General features: G+C 42.6%; 1 protein-coding gene across 1 annotated transcript; it reads right to left on the reverse strand.

The window, feature by feature from the left end:
• Positions 1 to 15,809: 15,809 nt before the first annotated feature.
• LOC102075598 (piggyBac transposable element-derived protein 4-like) lies at positions 15,810 to 17,949 on the reverse strand. Its single transcript, XM_019354033.2, has 2 exons — positions 17,444 to 17,949; positions 15,810 to 16,951 (listed from the first exon to the last, which is right to left on the reverse strand). Exons 1-2 carry the CDS (start codon positions 17,883 to 17,885, stop codon positions 15,810 to 15,812), a joined length of 1,584 nt encoding a protein of 527 aa, XP_019209578.1. The 5' UTR covers positions 17,886 to 17,949.
• Between the last annotated feature and the right edge of the window lie 2,928 nt (positions 17,950 to 20,877).

The raw sequence follows: 20,877 nt of genomic DNA on the forward strand, positions 1-20,877 counted from the left end.
AGGTCTAACTTACAGCTTAGAACACTTCCTATGGTTTTGGTTTGGCTTTTGTAGGCTTCTAACAGTAAAGCTGACATGAAAGGTTTTAGCATTCAGCACCTAAAAATTCCAGATATGTTCAGTTTTTTTGGGGTTTTTTTGTTTGTTTGTTTTTTACAAATTATATCAGTAGTGTCATACCTTTAACTTATTATTAACCTCCATAATAAATATTAATTTCTCCAGATATCTAGTTTGGATCCATTGCCAATGGATGACTGCAGCAAAACATCATGAGATATTCAAACACATATAAAGGTGTGGCTTTTTGTCATGATTTAAATGAGACTGAACTGAAATTGAGCTATTTTGTCATCGTGCTAAAATAAATATACCATTAAATATTAAAATAGATTTGCTAACCAACTCTGTGTTTGCTGGACTTCTTCAAAGATGACTAAGAAGTTATAAAATCTGAAGATGGAGAGGTGAAAATGTGGCTGGACTTAGTACCAAAGGTATTATTTGTCCTCTGAGAACTGCTCAGTAACCTTTAAGTCCACTACAAGTGTTGTTATCACACTCCAGTGTCAGCATGAATACATCACTTGTCAGTCCCAAAGATTTTTAATGATAAAACCAGTCAGACAGGCCTGTAGAGACAGTCAGCATTAATAGTGAAGAAATGCAGTGGTAAGTTTCATTATGAGAATGAAGGAAACATTTAAATACCTTTAAGCAACTATGTTAAAAGCATTGTCTTCTTTCACGCAAAGAAAATTCCTTTGGTATTTGGCCTGTTGCCAGTAACATTTCTGTTCATATGAACTCACCCTACGTTTTACCAGAAGTGTCAAACCTTTCCAGTAAAACGAAACTGCTGGATCAAAATAAAAAAACAATAACCCCAAAACCATGTAGACAAGGAGGGGTATTTGAAGGAATTTATGACTCCCCACATGTCAAGCTGTTAATAAACCCATCACAATTTATGACAACTTATAGAGCTGTGATATGTTTAATCACTGTCCTTTTTAATTAGAACTTGGTGTTTGACATGTTAAGTGCTAGAGACCAACAATCAGCGATCAGCTCCTGTGTGGATGAAGCTATACTGTTAAATACATCATTATGTATCATGTTTCATGAGCAAACAAATAAGAAGTCTGGGTATTTTAGAGGAAACCGTGAAGTTGATTTTCATAGGAAAAGCCAATATCTGCATTAGCGCACAGTTAGAGCAAGAGTCATTTAGATATAAAACCTATTGCAGTCATTTGCTTTGCTTGATGTTTATTGTGACTGATTTGTATCCTATGCATTTATGTCTGTAGGAAAACTGCACTGTAACATAACTCCCCAACAAACTGCTTAATCTAAGGAACTGAGCTCTTTAATTGTGACTAGTCAGGGTGTTTGACAAAGACCCTGATATTCCTGTGTTGACATTGCATGATGTATGTACTGGATGAAGTGGCACTTTTAAGGAACTGTGCAGTGTTTGGAAAGAAAAGTGTTTGTTTTCCAATGTTCATTGTTTGAAACTGGGGAATTATACCTTGTTAGACCAACTACACTGTAAAGTTCACATTCTGCTCTTTAGCAAGCCAAGTCTTAGTCAAAAGTCCTTTAATGAATGCAATCATATGCTGAGGTTAGTTATAGATACGCTATGTCTGACATTGATCTGAAAATCTGAACAATAGTTGTTCCATCACATTATTGTCTCCACTTAAATAACTTCTACTACACTTTTCTTCTCACTCTTTGTTTTATTTTAACTTTCTGTGTGTTTTGTGTGCTTTTGTAGCTTTTTTCTATTTGCTTTTTTTCTGTTTTCAAGTTGCAGTGCATTTCACCTGTCAAGGCCACTGCAATTTGCTAAAATATCAATAGTGAGATTTATAACGGGTGATAAATGACCATTTGAAAACTTCCCAGTCTGGAGCACTATTAACACAACCAGCTGATCCAAACAGAGTCAGAGTCAGGTAGAAAATAACTATACATGACAAATTTGGGGGAAATATGTTTCTGTTTCATATGTTTGAAAGATCAAAAATATCATATTTGAAATCACCACTGTGAAGGGGAGAAATATTTTACTGCTATTATTTGTTGCTATTTTGATAATCATCATTACCGTTTCATGTTAATAGGGATGTTGCATTCAGATGCACTCAGATGTTCAAATATATTGGTATTATATTAGCCTTTATTACAGGTCCAAAGAAGAACCATTTTAAATGGTTGAGTTGAATCTATAATTTAAATGTTATTAATGCTTTTATGATCTCTGTGTAGAGGGCAGAGACAGGAAAATACACTTTGTGCCAAAATGAGACAGGAAACGCGTCTGCAGAGCATACTTTTGCAGAAGTGAAACTGAAGCCAGAGTTTAAGTGCAAGGGTGTTTAGTATGCATTTATTGCGGATTAAGCCTTAAGTAGTTGTGGTAGACTGAAACAGTTGTTTATATATTTCACATATAAGTCAAGATCATTACACACAGGATGGCCTGAGCCTGGTTGGTTGCTTAAGTTGAGGTCAACTAAGGTTCAGAAAGCAGATGCAAACTCTGCACGTACAGACAGACAAATAGTGAGAGGTCATGACACGTACGCAGTACACAGCATGCACGCGCCCTCGCACGTGCACGCACACACACATACACACCATGGTAGATCTATTTTGGTAGGGCAGAAATGCAGAAGTGTGCCGACGTACCTAGAGGAAGTGCACCATATGAGCAACAGCGAAGACGAGCTGAGGGGAAGCACCGACCCGAAGACAATGTTCTTTAAAACTATGTTAAAGTTCATGGAACATTTTGTGGTTTAGGCTGACGTATGCTTTGTTTAAATCTGCCTACCAACAGAAAAGGGGGCTGTACTATCTTAACCCTATAAAACTGTTGTCTGAATATGATAAAGACAGTTCAATACTGATTGGGTTGTTGAACTCACACATGTGTAATTCATTAAAATGCCGTCTAATTCCACACTGGACCGGATCTGTGGTTATTTATGGATTCTTCTCTCAACATTGAACCCTAACATTTGGGGGCTCGTTCCGGTGAGAGAGGGGAATTTTGGTGTAGATGGAGAGATCCAGGGTCTGTGGTGATTAGATGGGCAGATAGGAGTCAGTGGTCTGAAGTGAGAGACAAGCCGGCTTAAACAAAGGTGAGGCACATACCTGTTGAATTTCCAAAATGTGCTAGATTGGACATGTCAAATTAAAGTCTACTCACTGAAAATTACTGGTGAAAGTCTGTTTTGATTTTGGTGATAATGAAAGTAATAAAGTACAGTACTGAGAAAGTTAAAAGCGGTTGGAGCCGCTGAGAGAATTAAGAACGGTTGGAGCCGTTGAGAGAATTAAAGCAGTTGGAGCTGCTAATTTAGTGTGGTAGGGAATTTGGTTGTTTTGTGGGTTGGAGCCCCTATGTCCACAAGGATAGGTCTGCCTGATTCTTACTCCTGTGTGGGAGTGTAGATTGTTGGTTCAAATTATTCTAAATCTTTGTAGAACGACAGCGGCGTCTGTTAAGAAGCGCATTTTCTCGGAGGTAACGCTCCCTCCTGGATAAAGACGTTTATCCTTGACCTAGCGGCGACTAATGGGATAGTACGGTACGACAAACCGGGGAGAACTGGGGAACCTCCAAAATTGCTAGAGGTTGGAGCCTCTATTTTGCGCTTTTTTGGCTACCTGTAAATTAAGTTAGGGCTAGAAATGTGGACGGAACGGTTGGAGCTGGTCCGGTGAATTGAGCACAAAAAGTCTAGGACTTATCGGTTGGAGCCGTTACGTAAATTTATCAAAATTATATAGGTGTTAAGAGGCCTGAAACCTGTGCAGTTGTAATTAATAAGACGTCTGTAATATAAAATATGAGATCTATGAGTAAGATCAGTCTCTGTGTCAGTAATGCACAGCCGGATGTGCACTGATGGTGTGTGTAAATGCAAATGAGCAGCAGGGACGCGCAGAGAGGGTGGTTTCGGTTTTGACAGAATTGAGCGCTTTGCTAAATGCCTGTATATAAGGGGTTGGTTTTGCTTATTATGAGAGTATGAATACAGTTTGAATATATTAGTGTGGATGTATAGAAAATGATTAGAAAATGACTGAATTTTGATAGATGTATATTTCGTGAGCCATAAATGTTGGTGTGTTTTATTTTTTCATTATGTGTGTGTGGGGAGAAGCGGGGTTGTGAGACGATGAGAGGTTTCAGTTTTCTTTTTCTTTTTTCTTTTGACTTGCTCTTTCTGATCATGGAAGGCATGTCTAAAATACTCGTATGAAAGCGTATTTTGTGTGATTTTAACCGTGTGAATGCTGTCAGTATTTGACTTGAGTGACTCTGCATGATTTGTCTGAGTGAGTGGAAAATGGAAGTTTGAGAGAGAAAAGGCAGTGTGTGAGACGAGTCATGGCGTCTGAAAGAGGTTAGAAACATTTAAAAGTGGGTATGAAATATATTTCTTTTGTGATGAAAAGTAGGATGTTTTAAAGTTTGAAAGTGCTTTTAATTCAAGAAATCTATGAGAGATGTTATGACAGGTTGAGTTTATTTTTTCCGATTGAAAACACAAGTATATACACTTGGGAAACCCAGTTAAGAGATTATTGGGTGACTGATGCTATAAAACTGACCTAAAGAATGGTCCTGTGTGAGAAGGAGTGTTGATTGTCCTGATGTTTGAAAGAGCTCTATTTAAATGTGTGTGAGTGAAATGAAGGTGTATTGTTTTTTAGATCAAGATTTAGTAGAATAAAAGAGGGCCTGTAGACTATAAATACAAAGAAAAAACAAAGGAGTTAGATTAGTTTGAAGAACAGGAAATATGGCTCTGTGTACCGGGGCTGCAGCGACAGGAAATAGTGAACAGGAACTTTGCATGCCCATAAAAGGAACTGTGTGTACAGGAAGAACACAGAGAGACAGATGAGGCCCATGAAGCAAATGAAGCCTTTAAGAAAAAATGAATATAATACTAATTATATGCTTTAGTGTGTCAATACAGGTGGGCGTCTTTCAACTTTGCAACCTTGAGTTCAGCAGCAGAAGAGCAGATTAACAGAATTGGGAGAAAATAAGCCAGTTTTTGGCTCGAAATTGTGCAGCTTGATCTCTCACTTTGTCCCTGAAACTGAGAAGAAACTCAAAGGACAGTCAAGGACAGTCAATCGCCTGATGAAGACCGACAGAACATCGTGGACTTGAATACAGCAGGCAAACGACAGTGCCACTGATCCATTAACACTGATGACGACTGACGACCAGCAGCAGCATGTAAGAGTACTGCAACATGTACTGTGAAAATACAGGCTGGACAGTTGAACAGTGGGATAAAGAATTGTGGAAGAGCACTGGACATTGAGTGATATTTTGCCATGCTGGGACTTAATCTAAAAGAAAGACTGTAAAGAAACAGAGAAGAAGACAACAGCTGAGTTGAGACTGTGTTTGCTGGAGCTTTGAAGCACGAACAGGACACTGTGAATGAAAAAGAGACCGGTGAGAGATGAAGCTGGACGAGTTGGACTGCGAGAATATAGGATATAATTGGATTGAAAGTTGAAAGCCTGAACTCATGACTGTTTAGGGATGTCCACCACAGCATAACAAAGAGGTAAACATTAGAAAAGGTGAGAATAATGGAAGAAAATAATTGTCATTACCTTAATGAATAGAAAACACACATACAAATTGTTACATGTGAGATTATTTTTGAAATGAATCAGAAGTGAGATAGTTTGAATCTAAAGCTCAGTGGTGAAATGCATAAATTAAATATGAATATATAGGATGCAATGAAGAAACAGCTGACACGTAGTGTACATTAACATGAATACATCGCAAGGCAACGAAGAACTCAATGAATTAATTTAATGAAGAAGCAGTTTACACCCAATTAACATAAAATGCAAGGAAGAACACGCTTACATGTATGGCATAATTGGTGTTTCTGACCAGAGATAGAGAAATGGGTCATTTAAGCACTTGTGGTAATAATGAAAATGTCTTAGTTTTGTTATTTTCAGGAGTAAAGCAGACTTGGACCAACTCTCCAGATCCAGCAGTCGGAAGAAAGTTAGAGGTTAACATCAATGGATAAGTTAAGGCAAGTTTCTGGTTGAATTGTTCACAGCATGATGTGTCCAGGAACCTGAAAAGCAAGCCCTAGCTCCTGGCTGAAGACCAGGAGGGCGGTAATTTAAGGTGGGAAATCAAAACAGAGGGTTAGTAATTCGGGGAAGGAGAAAACTGACTGTTTAACTGGAGGGTTGGAAAGGTGTCTGACGGACTGCGAAGCCATAGATGCAAAATACCACACACAAACAGAAAATGTATTAACCGTACAAAGACAAGCTCATGAAGCTTGTCTAATCAAAGCTTGATGCATAGAGACATTGATTTAAAACCTGGCTAAGAACATAAGCATATGCAATGAAGATCTGCTTGCTGCTTGTATGAGTGAGAGAATGGTGTGAATGGTTAATACAATTGATGGAAAGATTTAAAATAGATGGAAAAAACAAAAGAAAAGTGTTTATAAGAGTGACTCAGGAGTGCTCTCGTACTGAGTGATCAAAATCAGTGATTAGTATAGAAAGAAAATGAGAATAATTCAATAATGTGATAAGGTTTAAACATGTATTTTTCTTGTCAAGTTGGCTGTTGAGCTGTGTGTCTATGCAAATTAGCTGGGGCAGAGACACTTCCTGTGTGCGTGTGTGTTGGAGGCTTTCAGTTCGAGAGAGAGAGCGGTGGCTGTTGAAGATTATTTGGCGAAATATATAATGGTAAAGTATCAGGATATTTGATTACGGTGGTCAGGTCTGTTCAGAGGGGCAGATTTGGACAGGAAATTTATAATTTAAGGATGATACGTTGTTGAAATTGGTTTTTATCTTATGCTGAACGAACACATGGTAAAGTGAGGAAGGGAGACATTGTGCAAACGGTCTTTGATCTTTTGACAAGGTTTTCGGTGTGTTGAAAGGGTGAACTTTGAGATTGTTCCAGATTTTGGAGGCTGTTGTTTTATTTCCAGAGAGGGTGTTTGATTAAGACATGGATATGTCTGAGAGGGGCCCCAAAAATTTTTTGTAGTAGTAAGTGCACTCAGGAAAAAACCTGTCAGGTGATTTTGTTTTGTACTTTGATGAGCTAATAATCAGCTCTCTTTTTTCATTTTTGTTTTAAGCAGGCCTGAAAGAGAGTGAACGGACGGCGTTGACAAAATTACCAAGTACGAAAATCAGGTGGGCATTACAGAATTATAATTGATTACAATCAGAGACTGATTGGCGGCAAGTCTCTGTCTAAAAATGGATCGTATCGATTCAATCCAGTCAAAAGTATAGAGAACTATTTTCCTAAAAAGGAAAACGAAATAAAATAAATGATTGAGCTCATTTTGCTGATGTGGAGCATCTGATGACGAGCGCAGAAGGCTGCAGTATCAGCAAAAAGATCGTGTGTGAATGCATGGGAGTGAATGTGAGTGATGGGACCAAGGGGGAAATAAATGAAAGGACAAGTGGGAGACTTAAATCTGGGGATGCTGATTTTGGGTTGCTGATGTATGTTTGGAGAAAATTTCTTTTTTACTGGGGTTAGATTATGGGATTACATTATATGGTTGGGAGAATGCAAAATGCTAAAAGGGAAACATTGTTTGATGTAACTTAAGTTACCATGAACTGAGGTGACACATGATTAATAACTGTTCTGTGTAAGTTTATTTTGGGTTATAACACAGGTTGGATCATAAGTGGGGAAATTGAGTATGAAATGTGAAGTTCTGGTTAACACACAGGTTTTGTTTTCAGGAAATTCCAAGGATCCAGAGCAGGGGCGATTCTAGGATTAGAGCTTTGGGGGTGCTGAGCACCCAGAGAGCTGCCCAGCCAGGCAAGATAAACTTTACACGTCACGATGAGACTTCTTCCCTGTCTCTGTCAGTCCCTGCATCCTTAAATGTCTCCAGTTGTCCCAAGTTCCCTCTGACTGTCTCCTTGGTGCATTTAAACCCCTGTTCCTCCCTGTCCTCATCGTCTGTTGTCTTCGTCTCCGTTATCAGTCATCATAATTTACCATCTCTGTGCAAGTCTGCAAATTTCTTTCTTAAATCATAAGATTCTTAAATTCAACAAGTCTCTCTGTGCCTGGGTCCTCGTCACAAAACATGACATCACTGTTTTGTACATTTTAACACAATTTAATCCCACATTTGAGAAAGAAAGGCAAAACACTTTTTTTGAAAAGTCTGTAACAAAACCATCAAATCTGATCAAGGTTATTTAAATGCTGCAAAAGAAGAATGGATTGGGATAAAAAAAAATACATATCCTAACCTTAATTACTGGGGGAGAATAATGAATGATGCTCATAGTGAGTAAGAAGTAAACTGAGTGCATTTGGACAGAGATTCACTTTTAATGTGTGTGTATAATATAATACAGATACATAAAAAACACTCCCAAAACAGAATAAATTATTACAAATAAAAATCTTTACTGCAGATACTAATTTTACTAATTTAATAATACTAATTTTGTGTTGTAAGATTTATGAGTTTCATGCTTTCATAGTGGTGCTTGGGAGAGCTTGACATTTTTCTCAGGTGGTACACACTGTAAAAAGTTTGAGAAACACTGATAAGTGTATGTGTGCTTTTGGAAAACATTTAAAGCTGCTGTACAGAATCTTTGAAACAAGCTTAAAACACTTTTAGAATATAAACAGAGCATCTGCTTCTCTTTACAGCTCCTCACTCCACCAGGGCTGTTTGGCACTTTCTGATACTGTACTGCGACAGTCATACAGACAACTGGACAGTCCAAAAGTTGGCCCACCTATTACTGGCTGAGGTTTTAGTAGAGTTGTGGCTGAACCACATAAAAGTATATCATTAATTTTAATCTCCCCAATCAATGATAATGTTGGAATGTTGTTAAAGAGGGTCAAAAATGTTTCAACCCAGTTTGTTTTGCAGCTTCTGTATAGCAGCTTTAATATAGGGAGGACACAACTTCCTGACTGTGTGAGTAAAATCAGGTTTTTTCTCTTTGTCAGTTTAATAGTTTCTGTTTTGTTCCCTGTCTGTTTTCTTACCTGCTTCTTCCTGACCTTGTACTTTCTCCTGACGTTCCCTCTTTCCTCTCTCCCTCTTTGGACTGACAATCATACACAAATAGATTGGATTCAATTAGATGAAAAATTACATTAATATGAAAAAATACTATTAAGATCACTAACAAAAAGTCCTCTCTCAGTGTACTTTCAACCAAAAGGCAAATAACCAAACCACATGAACATCTAATAAAAGATATAAATATTGAAACACTGATCCAACATTATCCTTTATTGATGGATCATTTGATCTTACACTTTTACCTGAATGTTGCTCCTTTTTTTGAAAAAACTTCCTTATATCCCTTATGAACCTGGCTGTCTCTCTGTACACAAACACATACACACACACACACACACACACACACAACCGTAGTTTTAAGGTTAATGGGCATCCAGTCAGTTAGCTAGTTAGTATCCATTTCAAACAGGACAGTGGTAACAACAGTAGGCTACGGACAATTTTTAGTTTTAGATTTTAAATATGCTATATAAATTTCAATGGGAGCAACAGGATGGTCAAATGTCGCTGATTTTACTACAGAGTAGGACGGATTGTAGGGCAGCAAACATTGTCGGAAAACATGTTTTCAACACTGCAGGTTACCTGGTGTAATGTTTTTCAGCTAAAAAGAAACATGTTATGACTCCTACCTAACTATATAAAGAGTAACTGAAGGTTAAATGCAGCTAATATGTCCTGTTTTAAGCCAGGCACTTACACCTCCGCTCCGCTGCGTCTGCTGCCGCTCTGGCAGCAACAGAGCTAGAGCCAGAGTAAGGGAGAGCCGAGCTGGAACAAACCATTTTGGGAGGGGGGGTGTTATCTATACTTTTGTTGTTAAAATGTTATGTTTCAACCAAGTACTGTATGGTTTTTATATTTTTAGCAGTGTGTCACACAGACAGCAAATATTGTCCAAAAAAAGTAAGAAATCTTTGGGGGTGCTTTGATTCATTTTGGGGGTGCTGAAGCACCCCCAAAAATGGGCTAAAATCGCCCCTGATCCAGAGTTCGATGGAGCAACGAGTTTGAGGAGATTTGACATGATGATTAAATTGATTTTGTTCCTTAAACACAGGTTTTCAGGGCTGGAGCAAAATACCGGAGAGGAGGATGGCTGAAGGGTTCTAAGAAATGATATGATATGACTAACCTTTTTTCCCTTGTAATTTCCTAAGCTTGGGTGGAGCATTTTGAGTTTTTTGCCACATGAGATGTGTCAAAAAAGAGAGGGATTTAAGATTTAATTTGCTTAAGTTGAAATGGGTTTTAGTATGATTTTATAACTATTGGGGTTGTTTGATAATTTAAATATGGTAAAACTGGGGCAGAGATTGTTAATTCTTTAAAGAGAGGATTAAAATGAACTGAATTCTGTTTAGAAGATAAATTGCTGGTGTTAATAAGAAGTGGTATATAAAATTTAGGGGGAAATTGTGGGAATAAAGGATATGCTTTGGGGAAAAATAGTGAACATTTTATGAGTAGAAAATGTGGGATTTCTTTTTGATTTTTAGGATAAGTTGTCACAGTGACATAATGTTAGAATGTTGTATAATGTAGGCTTTAGAAACAGATAGTAAATAGATTTATTTTTAGGGTAGAGGAGAGCTTTTATGAGGATGTTAAAAGTCTCGCTGACTCAAATGAATAATATTGGAGATTATATATGTATAAAGGATTTTTTCATACACATTGCATTTTGGTGCCTTTAACGGAGTTTTGGCTCAGAGAGTCGTCTCTTGAGGGTCACAAACTTTTGGTTAACATTATGATTAGCCAATCTACTGTGAGAATGACCTGAGTTATTGAAGGATTGCACACGCTTACAGACATATGGAGTTCTTAACACACATGACAGTATTGACTTGAGGCAAAAGGCCTGAAATTCCTTTAGCTTTTAACTGAATTTGAGTTGACCCAATAACAAGTGACAGAAAAGAGGAACTGAATAGGAGTTTCGGTTGTAACTAAATGGGGTGACATGTAAAATATTGAGATAGCACATGCAGCTCTAAATTAGTCCTCTTATATAAAATGCAGTTACAGAATAACAGATGCTGGTTGAAGTGACTAAGTTTTTGTTTAAAACAGAAGCAAAGGGAGAAAGCTTATATATTTTGGTTAAGTCTGATAAAGTATAAGTTAGAAGGAGTCATTACATTAAGAGCAGCAAAATGAAATAAAATGATATATTCAAACAGGTTATCACCCAGGAAATGGGAGTTCAAAATACAGTTAGAGTTCAGCTTTTAGCTATGATGAAGTTTATTTAGGAGCAGTTAACTATGTGTTTACATGTAATGATTAAAGTGGTTGTTTTTTATTATCCTTTTAGTAGAATAAGCCGTTATGATGATTTTCTTGATACATTTTCTTGTGATAGGTGACTTTAGATGAGAGGCACTTGCAGCAGCGACAGTTTTGTGCGCAGGATGTTGATGATCAGATAAGGAGCAAGAGGAAGCACATGCAGAGACGTGCTTTCTTCGATTCTCTTAAAGGCAGTGCTTTTAAGAGTTTTACAAATGCTGAGTACGGTTGAATGAGATATAAAAATAAAAGTCAAAAACCAAATACAAAATTAGGTTCATGTTTTGAGTAATATTAGCTTGAATCAGGTTTGAATGAAGAGAACAATTGAGGAAACAGAGTAACTTAGAGCATAGTAGGGAGAAGGTTCTTATCCATTACAGTTAAGGTGGATCTAGTCTTAGACTAGGATCTACTCTGTGAATTATTAGTTTCGGTCATGCTTTTCGTTGTTTTGGTGACCTCTTGATGTTATCCAGAGGTCAAAAGGGGAAGTGTGAAGGGGAGAAATATTTTACTGCTATTATTTGTTGCTATTTTGATAATCATCATTACCGTTTCATGTTAATAGGGATGTTGCTTTCATAGATGCATTCAGATGTTCAAATATATTGGTATTATATTAGCCTTTATTACAGGTCCAAAGAAGAACCATTTTAAATGGTTGAGTTGAATCTATAATTTAAATGTTATTAATGCTTTTATGATCTCTGTGTAGAGGACAGAGACAGGAAAATACACTTTGTGCCAAAATGAGACAGGAAACGCGTCTGCAGAGCATACTTTTGCAGAAGTGAAACTGAAGCCAGAGTTTAAGTGCAAGGGTGTTTAGTATGCATTTATTGCGGAGTAAGCCTTAAGCAGTTGTGGTAGACTGAAACAGTTGTTTATATATTTCACATATAAGTCAAGATCATTACACACAGGATGGCCTGAGCCTGGTTGGTTGCTTAAGTTGAGGTCAACTAAGGTTCAGAAAGCAGATGCAAACTCTGCACGTACAGACAGACAAATAGTGAGAGGTCATGACACGTACGCAGTACACAGCATGCACGCGCCCTCGCACGTGCACGCACACACACATACACACCATGGTAGATCTATTTTGGTAGGGCAGAAATGCAGAAGTGTGCCGACGTACCTAGAGGAAGTGCACCATATGAGCAACAGCGAAGACGAGCTGAGGGGAAGCACCGACCCGAAGACAATGTTCTTTAAAACTATGTTAAAGTTCATGGAACATTTTGTGGTTTAGGCTGACGTATGCTTTGTTTAAATCTGCCTACCAACAGAAAAGGGGGCTGTACTATCTTAACCCTATAAAACTGTTGTCTGAATATGATAAAGACAGTTCAATACTGATTGGGTTGTTGAACTCACACATGTGTAATTCATTAAAATGCCGTCTAATTCCACACTGGACCGGATCTGTGGTTATTTATGGATTCTTCTCTCAACATTGAACCCTAACACCACATATTGGTACCATTATCAATTTTAAAAATCAGATATGAGCTGGACTTGACTCTAAACAGCATTAATCCCAGTTGTACTTTAATTTGTGTTTAAGTCAAAGTAAAGGTTAGTTAGTGTGTTAGTACAGTAACTCATAATAATGACATCTCAGTTTTGTAACTCTATACAAAATTAACCAGTTTCAGAGTTAACAAAAAAAATTAACTGGTTGTATTGCTTTAAACTCAAACATTCACACCAGGAGAAACTAAAGTAGACTGAAATTTAATTTCACCTACAGGATGTGTTTCCTATAAGCTTTTTCTGAAATGAATAATATCACCTGACAGATTTATTTCTAACAGTGTCAAAGTATTTCTGGGTGGATTTTCCTCTTAAAGTCCAGACTAGGCCAGACATCAATGTTCATCATGTGAGGCTCTATAATTTTATTTCCTTTTTATGTTTAAAGTCAAGTTTTAATGAAGGGTTAAAAGGTGCTTTTATGGGGTGACATATGGAGAAGGTAAACAGTAGTTAGTGTAACTAGTGAGGAGCAGCTTGGTGGTTTGTAGCTGTTAAAGATAAAATGCAGAAGTGTGAGCAGATCTAAATATGTAGGTTCATATTTGGTGGAGCATCTAAGAGGGGAGGGTGTGCAACGTATGTCCACATCTAGTTATATTAGATCACTCTGAATGTGACAGGTGTTGCACAAGAATGCTGTACAGAGGTGAGATGCCGTTAATGACAATGAGGCTGTCGTTACTGTAGGAATGCTGAATGTACGGTGAGTGATGTAACGAAGTTGTGCAATAATGTTTTCTTTGTTGTTGTTTTCCATTGTACCTTTGAACTGTCACTAGAAGACTGAGTATAATTAAGTTGGGCTTTCCTGAAAATTGTGCTTAAGTTTTGCTGTTTTAACCTCATGTGCTTGCATTTCTCTAGAGCTGCACAACAATAACATGGTTTCACTTTCGTTGAGACAAATAAAGTTTACATTTCATGCATAAAAATGTTCCATCTTAGGTAAAAGTGCCAACTTGATTCAGTTACAAACTCCTGGAGTGAATGAACTTGAAATTGTGACGTGTCTTTTGATGATGTTCATCCTAAACAATCCTTATCTCTAAGGCATATGCGTTTTGTATTAGCAGACAATGGAGATGAAGCACTGAAGCAGTTTAATTCTTATATAATTGTAATGGAGTGGTGTCCTGTTTCACTGTGGGTAAAGATCTAACTTAGAGCTTAGAAGGCTTCCTATGGTTTTGGTTTGGCTTTCATAGACTTCTAACAGTTCAAGCTGACATGAAAGGTTTTGCACATTAAAGGTTTTGGGATTCAGCATCTAAAAATTCCAGCTATGTTCTGTTTTTTTTTACAAATTATGTCAGTAGTTTCATACCTTTAACTTATTATTAACCCCCATATTAAATACTAACCTGCAGTTATCTGGTTTGGTTCCATTACCACGGGAAGAAAACCTGAATATTTAAATTGACATGTTTCTCAGTTAATTGTTGGGCTCTGTGAGTTGCCTGCGTGTTACTGCCTTTTAAAACTACACAGACAGACCTGTAGAGAAAGTCAGAATAAATAGTGAAGAAATGCAGTGTTAAGTTTCATTATGAGAATGAAAGAAAGACTAAATACCTTCAAGTAACTATGTTAATAGTTTTGTCTTCTTTCATGTAAAGAAAATTCCTTTAGTGTTTGTTCTGTTGGCAGTAACATTTCTGATCATATCAACTCACCCCACCCTTTACCAGAAGTGTCAAACCTTTCCAGTAAAACGATACTGCTGGATCAAAACAAAAAAAACAATAACCTAAAAATTCTGTAGACAAGCAGGAGTATTAAAAGGGATTAATCAACCTCACATGTGAAGTTGTTAATAATTGTGAAAGCCTGTGGCATTTGTTAAGGCTGTAATAATTAATCATTTGAGTTTTGGATTAATAATTCAACTGATAACTATTTAAGACCTAAATAGAAAGACAAAAATTGTAATAATAGTTTTGATTAATGTAATATTTTGTTCAGAAATGGGATATATCTGTAATTTGTTTTATAATGTGTAATTATGTACTTTATTAAATTAATTAGAACTTCTATATGTGTGTTTGTGTATTTAATATGTTACATACAATTCAAGTGAGAGACTAAACTTCAGAAGAAATCTGTATTTAATTTTATTTGTGTACATAATAAAAAAAAAAGAAATCATAATGATGAAGAGGGTCTTACTTATTCTTCCTTTTTATCTTCTTCTTCATCGTTGTTATTGTCGGACATTCTCACTTTACCCTAAGACGTCAAGTCAACATGTGAGATTATGCAGAGTTAGAGATGAGAAATACGAAAAAGTTACAGGTGCAGTTACCAAGCAGAAATACGAGTTGATGAGCTTTACACTTAAAATGAATGCATTACTCACTCATTGCCTTAACAAACTTCAAAATTACAACAGTAAATGTAGTAATGGAATTTTTTTAACAACAATTGCAAAAAGTCAAGTTAGCTAAAGACAAGATCTTTTAAACACAATTAGTTAGATGAAACAGAAGAGGGACGCCTACTTTAACCCTTGTGCGCCCGCCCTCCTGTTCTCGGGGCGTGGGGCGTGGAGACCCCCGAGGAGCGTGTGTGTTATTATGATGATGATGTTGATGTTGATGATGGTGTTGATGATGATGATGATGGTGATAGCGATAGGGTGTGGGGGGGGTCGCTAGGACCCCCTCGGGGCATATGTGTTATGATGATGATAGGGTGTGGTGGGGGGTCGCTAGGACCCCCTCGGGGCATATGTGTTGTTATGACGACGATGATGATGATGATGATGATGATTAGGGTGGGTGGGGGTCGCTAGGACCCCCCTGAGGGGCGCTTGTGTTATTACAAAGTCGGCGGCGTCTGGGAAGCGGCGGTGCGTGAAGCGGCGCAGTTGGGACAGTACGTGACGGCGCAGTTGGTGCACACGTACACTCGGCACTCGTGACACAGGATCTTGGTCTTGACGTCTTTGCTCCTGGGACACACGCGGCACCTTCGCCTCTTGACCGGAGAGGAGTCGCGCGGCGTAGCATCGGCGGTGCGAGTAGTACTAGCATCGGCATCGTCGGCCTCATCAGTAGTAGTAGCAGTAGTTCCTCTGGCCGCGACACGGCCTCCTCCTCCTCCTCCTCGCGCCAACGCCCTGGCTTCGATCATGGGGAGCGCGAGCGCTTTGCCCAGCCGCTCGAGGAAGAGCCTTCGTTTGTTGAGCTTGCCCGCCATCCAGTCGGGGTGAATTTCCCTCCAGAGCACGAACGCGTTGTATGCCGCCACGTCCACCATGTTGTGGAAAAGGGCCACGGGCCACCTGCAGGTCTTTCTCCTGCAGCTGTACGTGCTCACGACCTTGTCCAGGTTGTCGACGCCTCCCTTGGTGCGGTTGTAATGCAGCACCAAGGGAGGTTTGCCGCCGCCGCCGCTGTTGCTGTTGCCGTTGCTGCTGCTGCGGCTAGGCCGGGGCTCGGGGCCGGAGCGGCGGTGGTAGCGAGGAGCGGTGGTGAGGAGCAGCACGTTCTTGTTCTTCTTGGCCACGTAGGAGAGGATGATCGTGTCTGGCCCTCTTCCTCCTCCTCCTCCTCCTCCTCCTCCTCCTCTTCTCGGTCCCGCGGAGCCGCCGAGTACTACGGATTCCACGGAGCCCACGGCCCTGCCCTTGACGCAGCGCAGCTCTCTGGGGATCTCGGGTCTGTTCGATCGCAGAGTGCCCAGCACGGTGTGGCCTCTTTCGCGAAAGAGCCTGTCGGCGAGCTCGCGCGAGGTGAAAAAGTTGTCGCACGTGACGTTGCGTCCCGGCGCCAGTCCCTCGGTGAGGTCCACGACCACTCGAGTGGCCAGGTGCTTCTCGGGAGGGCCGCGCTTGTCGGGCTTGCCGGTGTAGACTTGCATCTTCCACGCGTAGCTGGAACGCGCGTCGCACGCCACCCATATCTTGATCCCGTACCTGGCCGGTTTGCTGGGCATGTACTGTCTGAACGGACACCTTCCTGATGGCGAGAGAGAGAGAGAGAGAGAGAGAGAGAGAGAGAGAGAGAGAGAGAGATGTGTGGGAAAGTGTGGGAGATTGGGGCAGAAACGGAAGAAGAGACGTCAGTTTGACAGAGAACGCACTTGCAAGCGTGGAAGATATAAAGAGTCATGTAAAAGCACACACGCGGAACCCAACACGAATACAACAAAGCGAGCTAGCGTTGTCGCTGTCCCCCGCTCCTCTTCCTCCTCTCATCTCCCCCAGAGCGATGTGTGGGAAAGTGTGGGAGATTGGGGCAGAAACGGAAGAAGAGACGTGAGTTTGACAGAGAACGCGCTTGCAAGCGTGGAAGATATAAAGAGTCATGTAAAAGCACAAACGCAGAACCCAACACGAATACAACAAAGCGAGCTAGCGTTGTTGTCGCCGTTCAGGCTCCTCTTCCTCCTCTCGTCCCCCACGCACGCACGCACGCACACAACACACACAACACGCACCACGTACGTACCTCTGAACGGCACCAGTCTCTCGTCGACGGTGACCTCCGGTCCCGGGCGGTACATGGCGGGCAGCCTCGCGCACCACTCGTCCCACACGGCTCTGATGGGGGCCAGTTTGTCGTAGCCGTGGCCGCCGCCGCCGCCGCCCTCGCCTCGCCCGGCCCGTCTGGTCTCTCTGTCGTCGAAGCGCAGCGCGCTCGAGTAGGCTCGAAAGGTCTTGAGCGGCATCGCGGCTCTGAACACGGACCTGCCGCTCTCGGCGTCCCACAGGCTCTCGCAGGCCTCTCCCCGGGACCTGTACACGCCGGCGAGCACCAGCAGCCCCACGTAGGCCCGGAACTCGACGCGCCCCATGGGCTTCCACCCGTCGATGGCGGGCCTGCGCCTGTCCGCTTCGAGGTTGGTCATGGCGATCACCGAGTCCTCTATCTCTGGCGGAAAGTAGGCCATGAACGCGGAGGCCTCGTCTCGCGCCGCCGCCACGGCCTCTTCGGTGGGGCCTCGTCCTCGCGGGTCGAGGTCGTCGTCGTCGTCTTCTTCTAATTCTTCTAATTCTAATTCTTCTTCTTCTTCTAATTCTTCTTCTTCTTCATAGTCTTTGTCTTCTTCTTCATCGTCATCGTCATAATCATCGGCGAGGACGTCTTCTTCTTCTTCATCATCATCATCGGCGAGGACGTCTTTTTCTTCTTCTTCTTCTTCTTCTTCTTCTTCTTCATAGTCTTTGTCCTCTTCGTCATCGTCGTAGTCGTAAGCATCGGCTACATCTGCGTCACCAGTTTCACCGACAGCGCCGTGGCCGCGATCGCGACCAGGATCATGAACGCCACCTGCAACACGGCCGGCGTCGTCGTCCTCTTGCCGAAGCTCCCAAGTCCCCCGCCCCGGTTCAGCGCCCGCTTCTTCCTCTCCCGGTTCAGCGCCTGCTTCTTCCTCTCCCTCTCGACGGTTCGACTCGCCTTACGAGCCGCCGTCCTGGCAGAGTCGCAACGCCGTTTCGTAGTCGTGCTCCTCTTCCGCGTAGGACCTATGGGGATCCGCCACCCCATCGTTTTCGTCCTCCTGATCCTCCGAGTACCGCTCCTCGTCTGCGAGCGTTCGGGCGGTCGAGTCGTTATCCACCTCGGCATCTTGCTCTTCTTCCTCGGCCTCTTCTTCTTCCTCCTCCTCCTCCTCCTCCTCAGAGTTCTCGTGCTACTGCTGCTGCTGCTGCTGCTGCTGCTCTTGGTCTTCCTCGACCCCTAGACCGCCATAGTGAAACGTGGCCGGTCGCAACAACGGAGCGACCGGAGCCGACCCCGCGTACGCCAAACGCGATGTTGACGGTGATGGTGATGGTGATGGTGAGCAGGAGGAGGAGGGGGAGGAGGACGACGACACCGCCGGCGAAAGCGATCCGCCCGTGCCGACCTTAGTGCTCTTTGGGTCCCACGGTCTAGTGCGTGACATTGTCTTTGTCTTCTTCTTTCTCGGTGGTACCTCGTTGTCGTCGTTGCACGGCGCGCACTGGGACACCACCTCCTCTGTAACCAAACCCCGACACGCTTAGTACCCGCCATCCACGCTCTTATCATTTTGGCGCGCGACACGCTGGGCTTTCGCCGGCGTGTTTCTCGATCCCCTCCGCCCGTCTCTCTCGCTCTCTCTCTCTCTCCCTTTCGCTCTCTCTCTCTCTCTCTCTCTCTCTCTCTCTCTCTCTGTGTGTGCTTTGGCTCCCATTCCCTCGGGGGGGGGGGGGATCTCGCGACCCCCGCATATTCCCTCCTACCATCCCCTCCCCGAGGTGGGGGGGATCTCGCGACCCCCGCATATTCCCTCCTACCATCCCCTCCCCGAGGTGGGGGGGGGATCTCGCGACCCCCGCATATTCCCTCCCCCCTCCCTCCCTCTCTCCCTCTTCCGTCCCACCACCCCCCCGGGGTGGGGTGTGGGATATCGCAACCCCAACCGCTTTTCCTCCCTCCGCGGGGGGGGGGGGACCCAGCATCCCCCGACCCCGACGCTCCCCCTGGCGGGAGCATCAGGGTTAACAGCGGCCTCCGCTGGCCGCGCACCATAGAGCCTGCGCGAAAACGCAGTTATTTCAACTAGGCGGATCTCGGCCGCAGGCGGAAAGGCGTGGCTCGCGGGGGGGGGGGGGGTACCTGGAGTTACCTGAGAGTGTCTGGAGTTACCTGGGGATACCTGGGGATACCTGGGGTATCCGGCCCATTGGCCCGCATTTTGTACTCTGACCAGCACTGTTGGGATTCGATCGGGCTTACTAGCATGTCGATAGCACTGATGTTCTGCGTTGTGTGCATTTCTCGATGGGGCGTTCGATCGACAGAGAGACACTAACTTGTGTGACAGACAAAAAACAAACACATGGTAGAACGACATCTTTGCATCCACTGCTCTTTATTCCTCGTCGTCATCACATTACATTCTATTGGAAAGTAGCAAATGGTACGATGCAGACAACGGTGCACTCTCGACTCTTGACATAAGACATTACTCGACGTCCGCCGTCCCGTTCCACCGCTTTGGCGAGGTGCTTTGTTGGGGATAGCGGCGACTGTTCATTGATCGTGATGGTGGTTACTTGGTTGCGGTGGATCGAAAATCCATTCGTATTGCTGGAATACACCTCTCGCTGTGTTTGTTCTGCGACGTGCCGTTTCATGGGTTACATCGGGAGCGTAGCGGGCGCTGTTTCCGGCATTGCACGCGGTACATATGCACGTCTTGTCGAACGGAGCCACGGCTTGAACCGCTGCGTTTCTTTTGTATCTGTCCCAGTACTTCTCGGGCGAGCCCTGCACTGGTTCGGGACGCTCTGTTGCTGCCCGTGTCGATCGCTCCTCCTGTACATGTACATACTCCTCGACTGTACCGTGGTCTGTTTGGGAGAGGCCGATCCTCGTGTTCTTCTTCTTGTTCTTCTTGTTCTTCTTCTTGCCGTTGCGATCGAACGACTCCATCGTGAGACACGTACGTCGACGTGCGGAACGGGGAAAGTGGCTAGTGGTCAGCCTGTGACACTTGGTCTTCATTGTGTCAGTACATGAGTTTTCCTCTAAGATCGTTCTCTTTCACTAAAACACATCGAGTGCTCGGGCGGCGTTTGACCACAGTTACTTTCGGATAGGTGGCCCTGATGATGGCCGTAGAACAGTGCTGAGAGACAACAACCGAGGAACGGGCTGGGTCGCTTACTATTTATACCAGGTTCGACATTGTGACCAATGTGACTGTGTGCATTGTATCACCATTGCTGACTGTAATAAACTAAATGGAATGTTACATTCTGTTGTTCTGCGTGTGATCCTCTGTGTTTGGTCTCTCTGTTCTCTCATACATGGGCTACCATACAAGCGCATTCTATGGCATCTGCACGTAAGCTCATTTGGTACGGGGACAGGTACAATACGAGCTGCCATTCGACCAGTACTGCTTGTGT

The sequence above is a fragment of the Oreochromis niloticus genome, linkage group LG3 (genome assembly GCF_001858045.2).
Source record: "Oreochromis niloticus isolate F11D_XX linkage group LG3, O_niloticus_UMD_NMBU, whole genome shotgun sequence".
NCBI classification, from domain to species: domain Eukaryota; kingdom Metazoa; phylum Chordata; class Actinopteri; order Cichliformes; family Cichlidae; genus Oreochromis; species Oreochromis niloticus.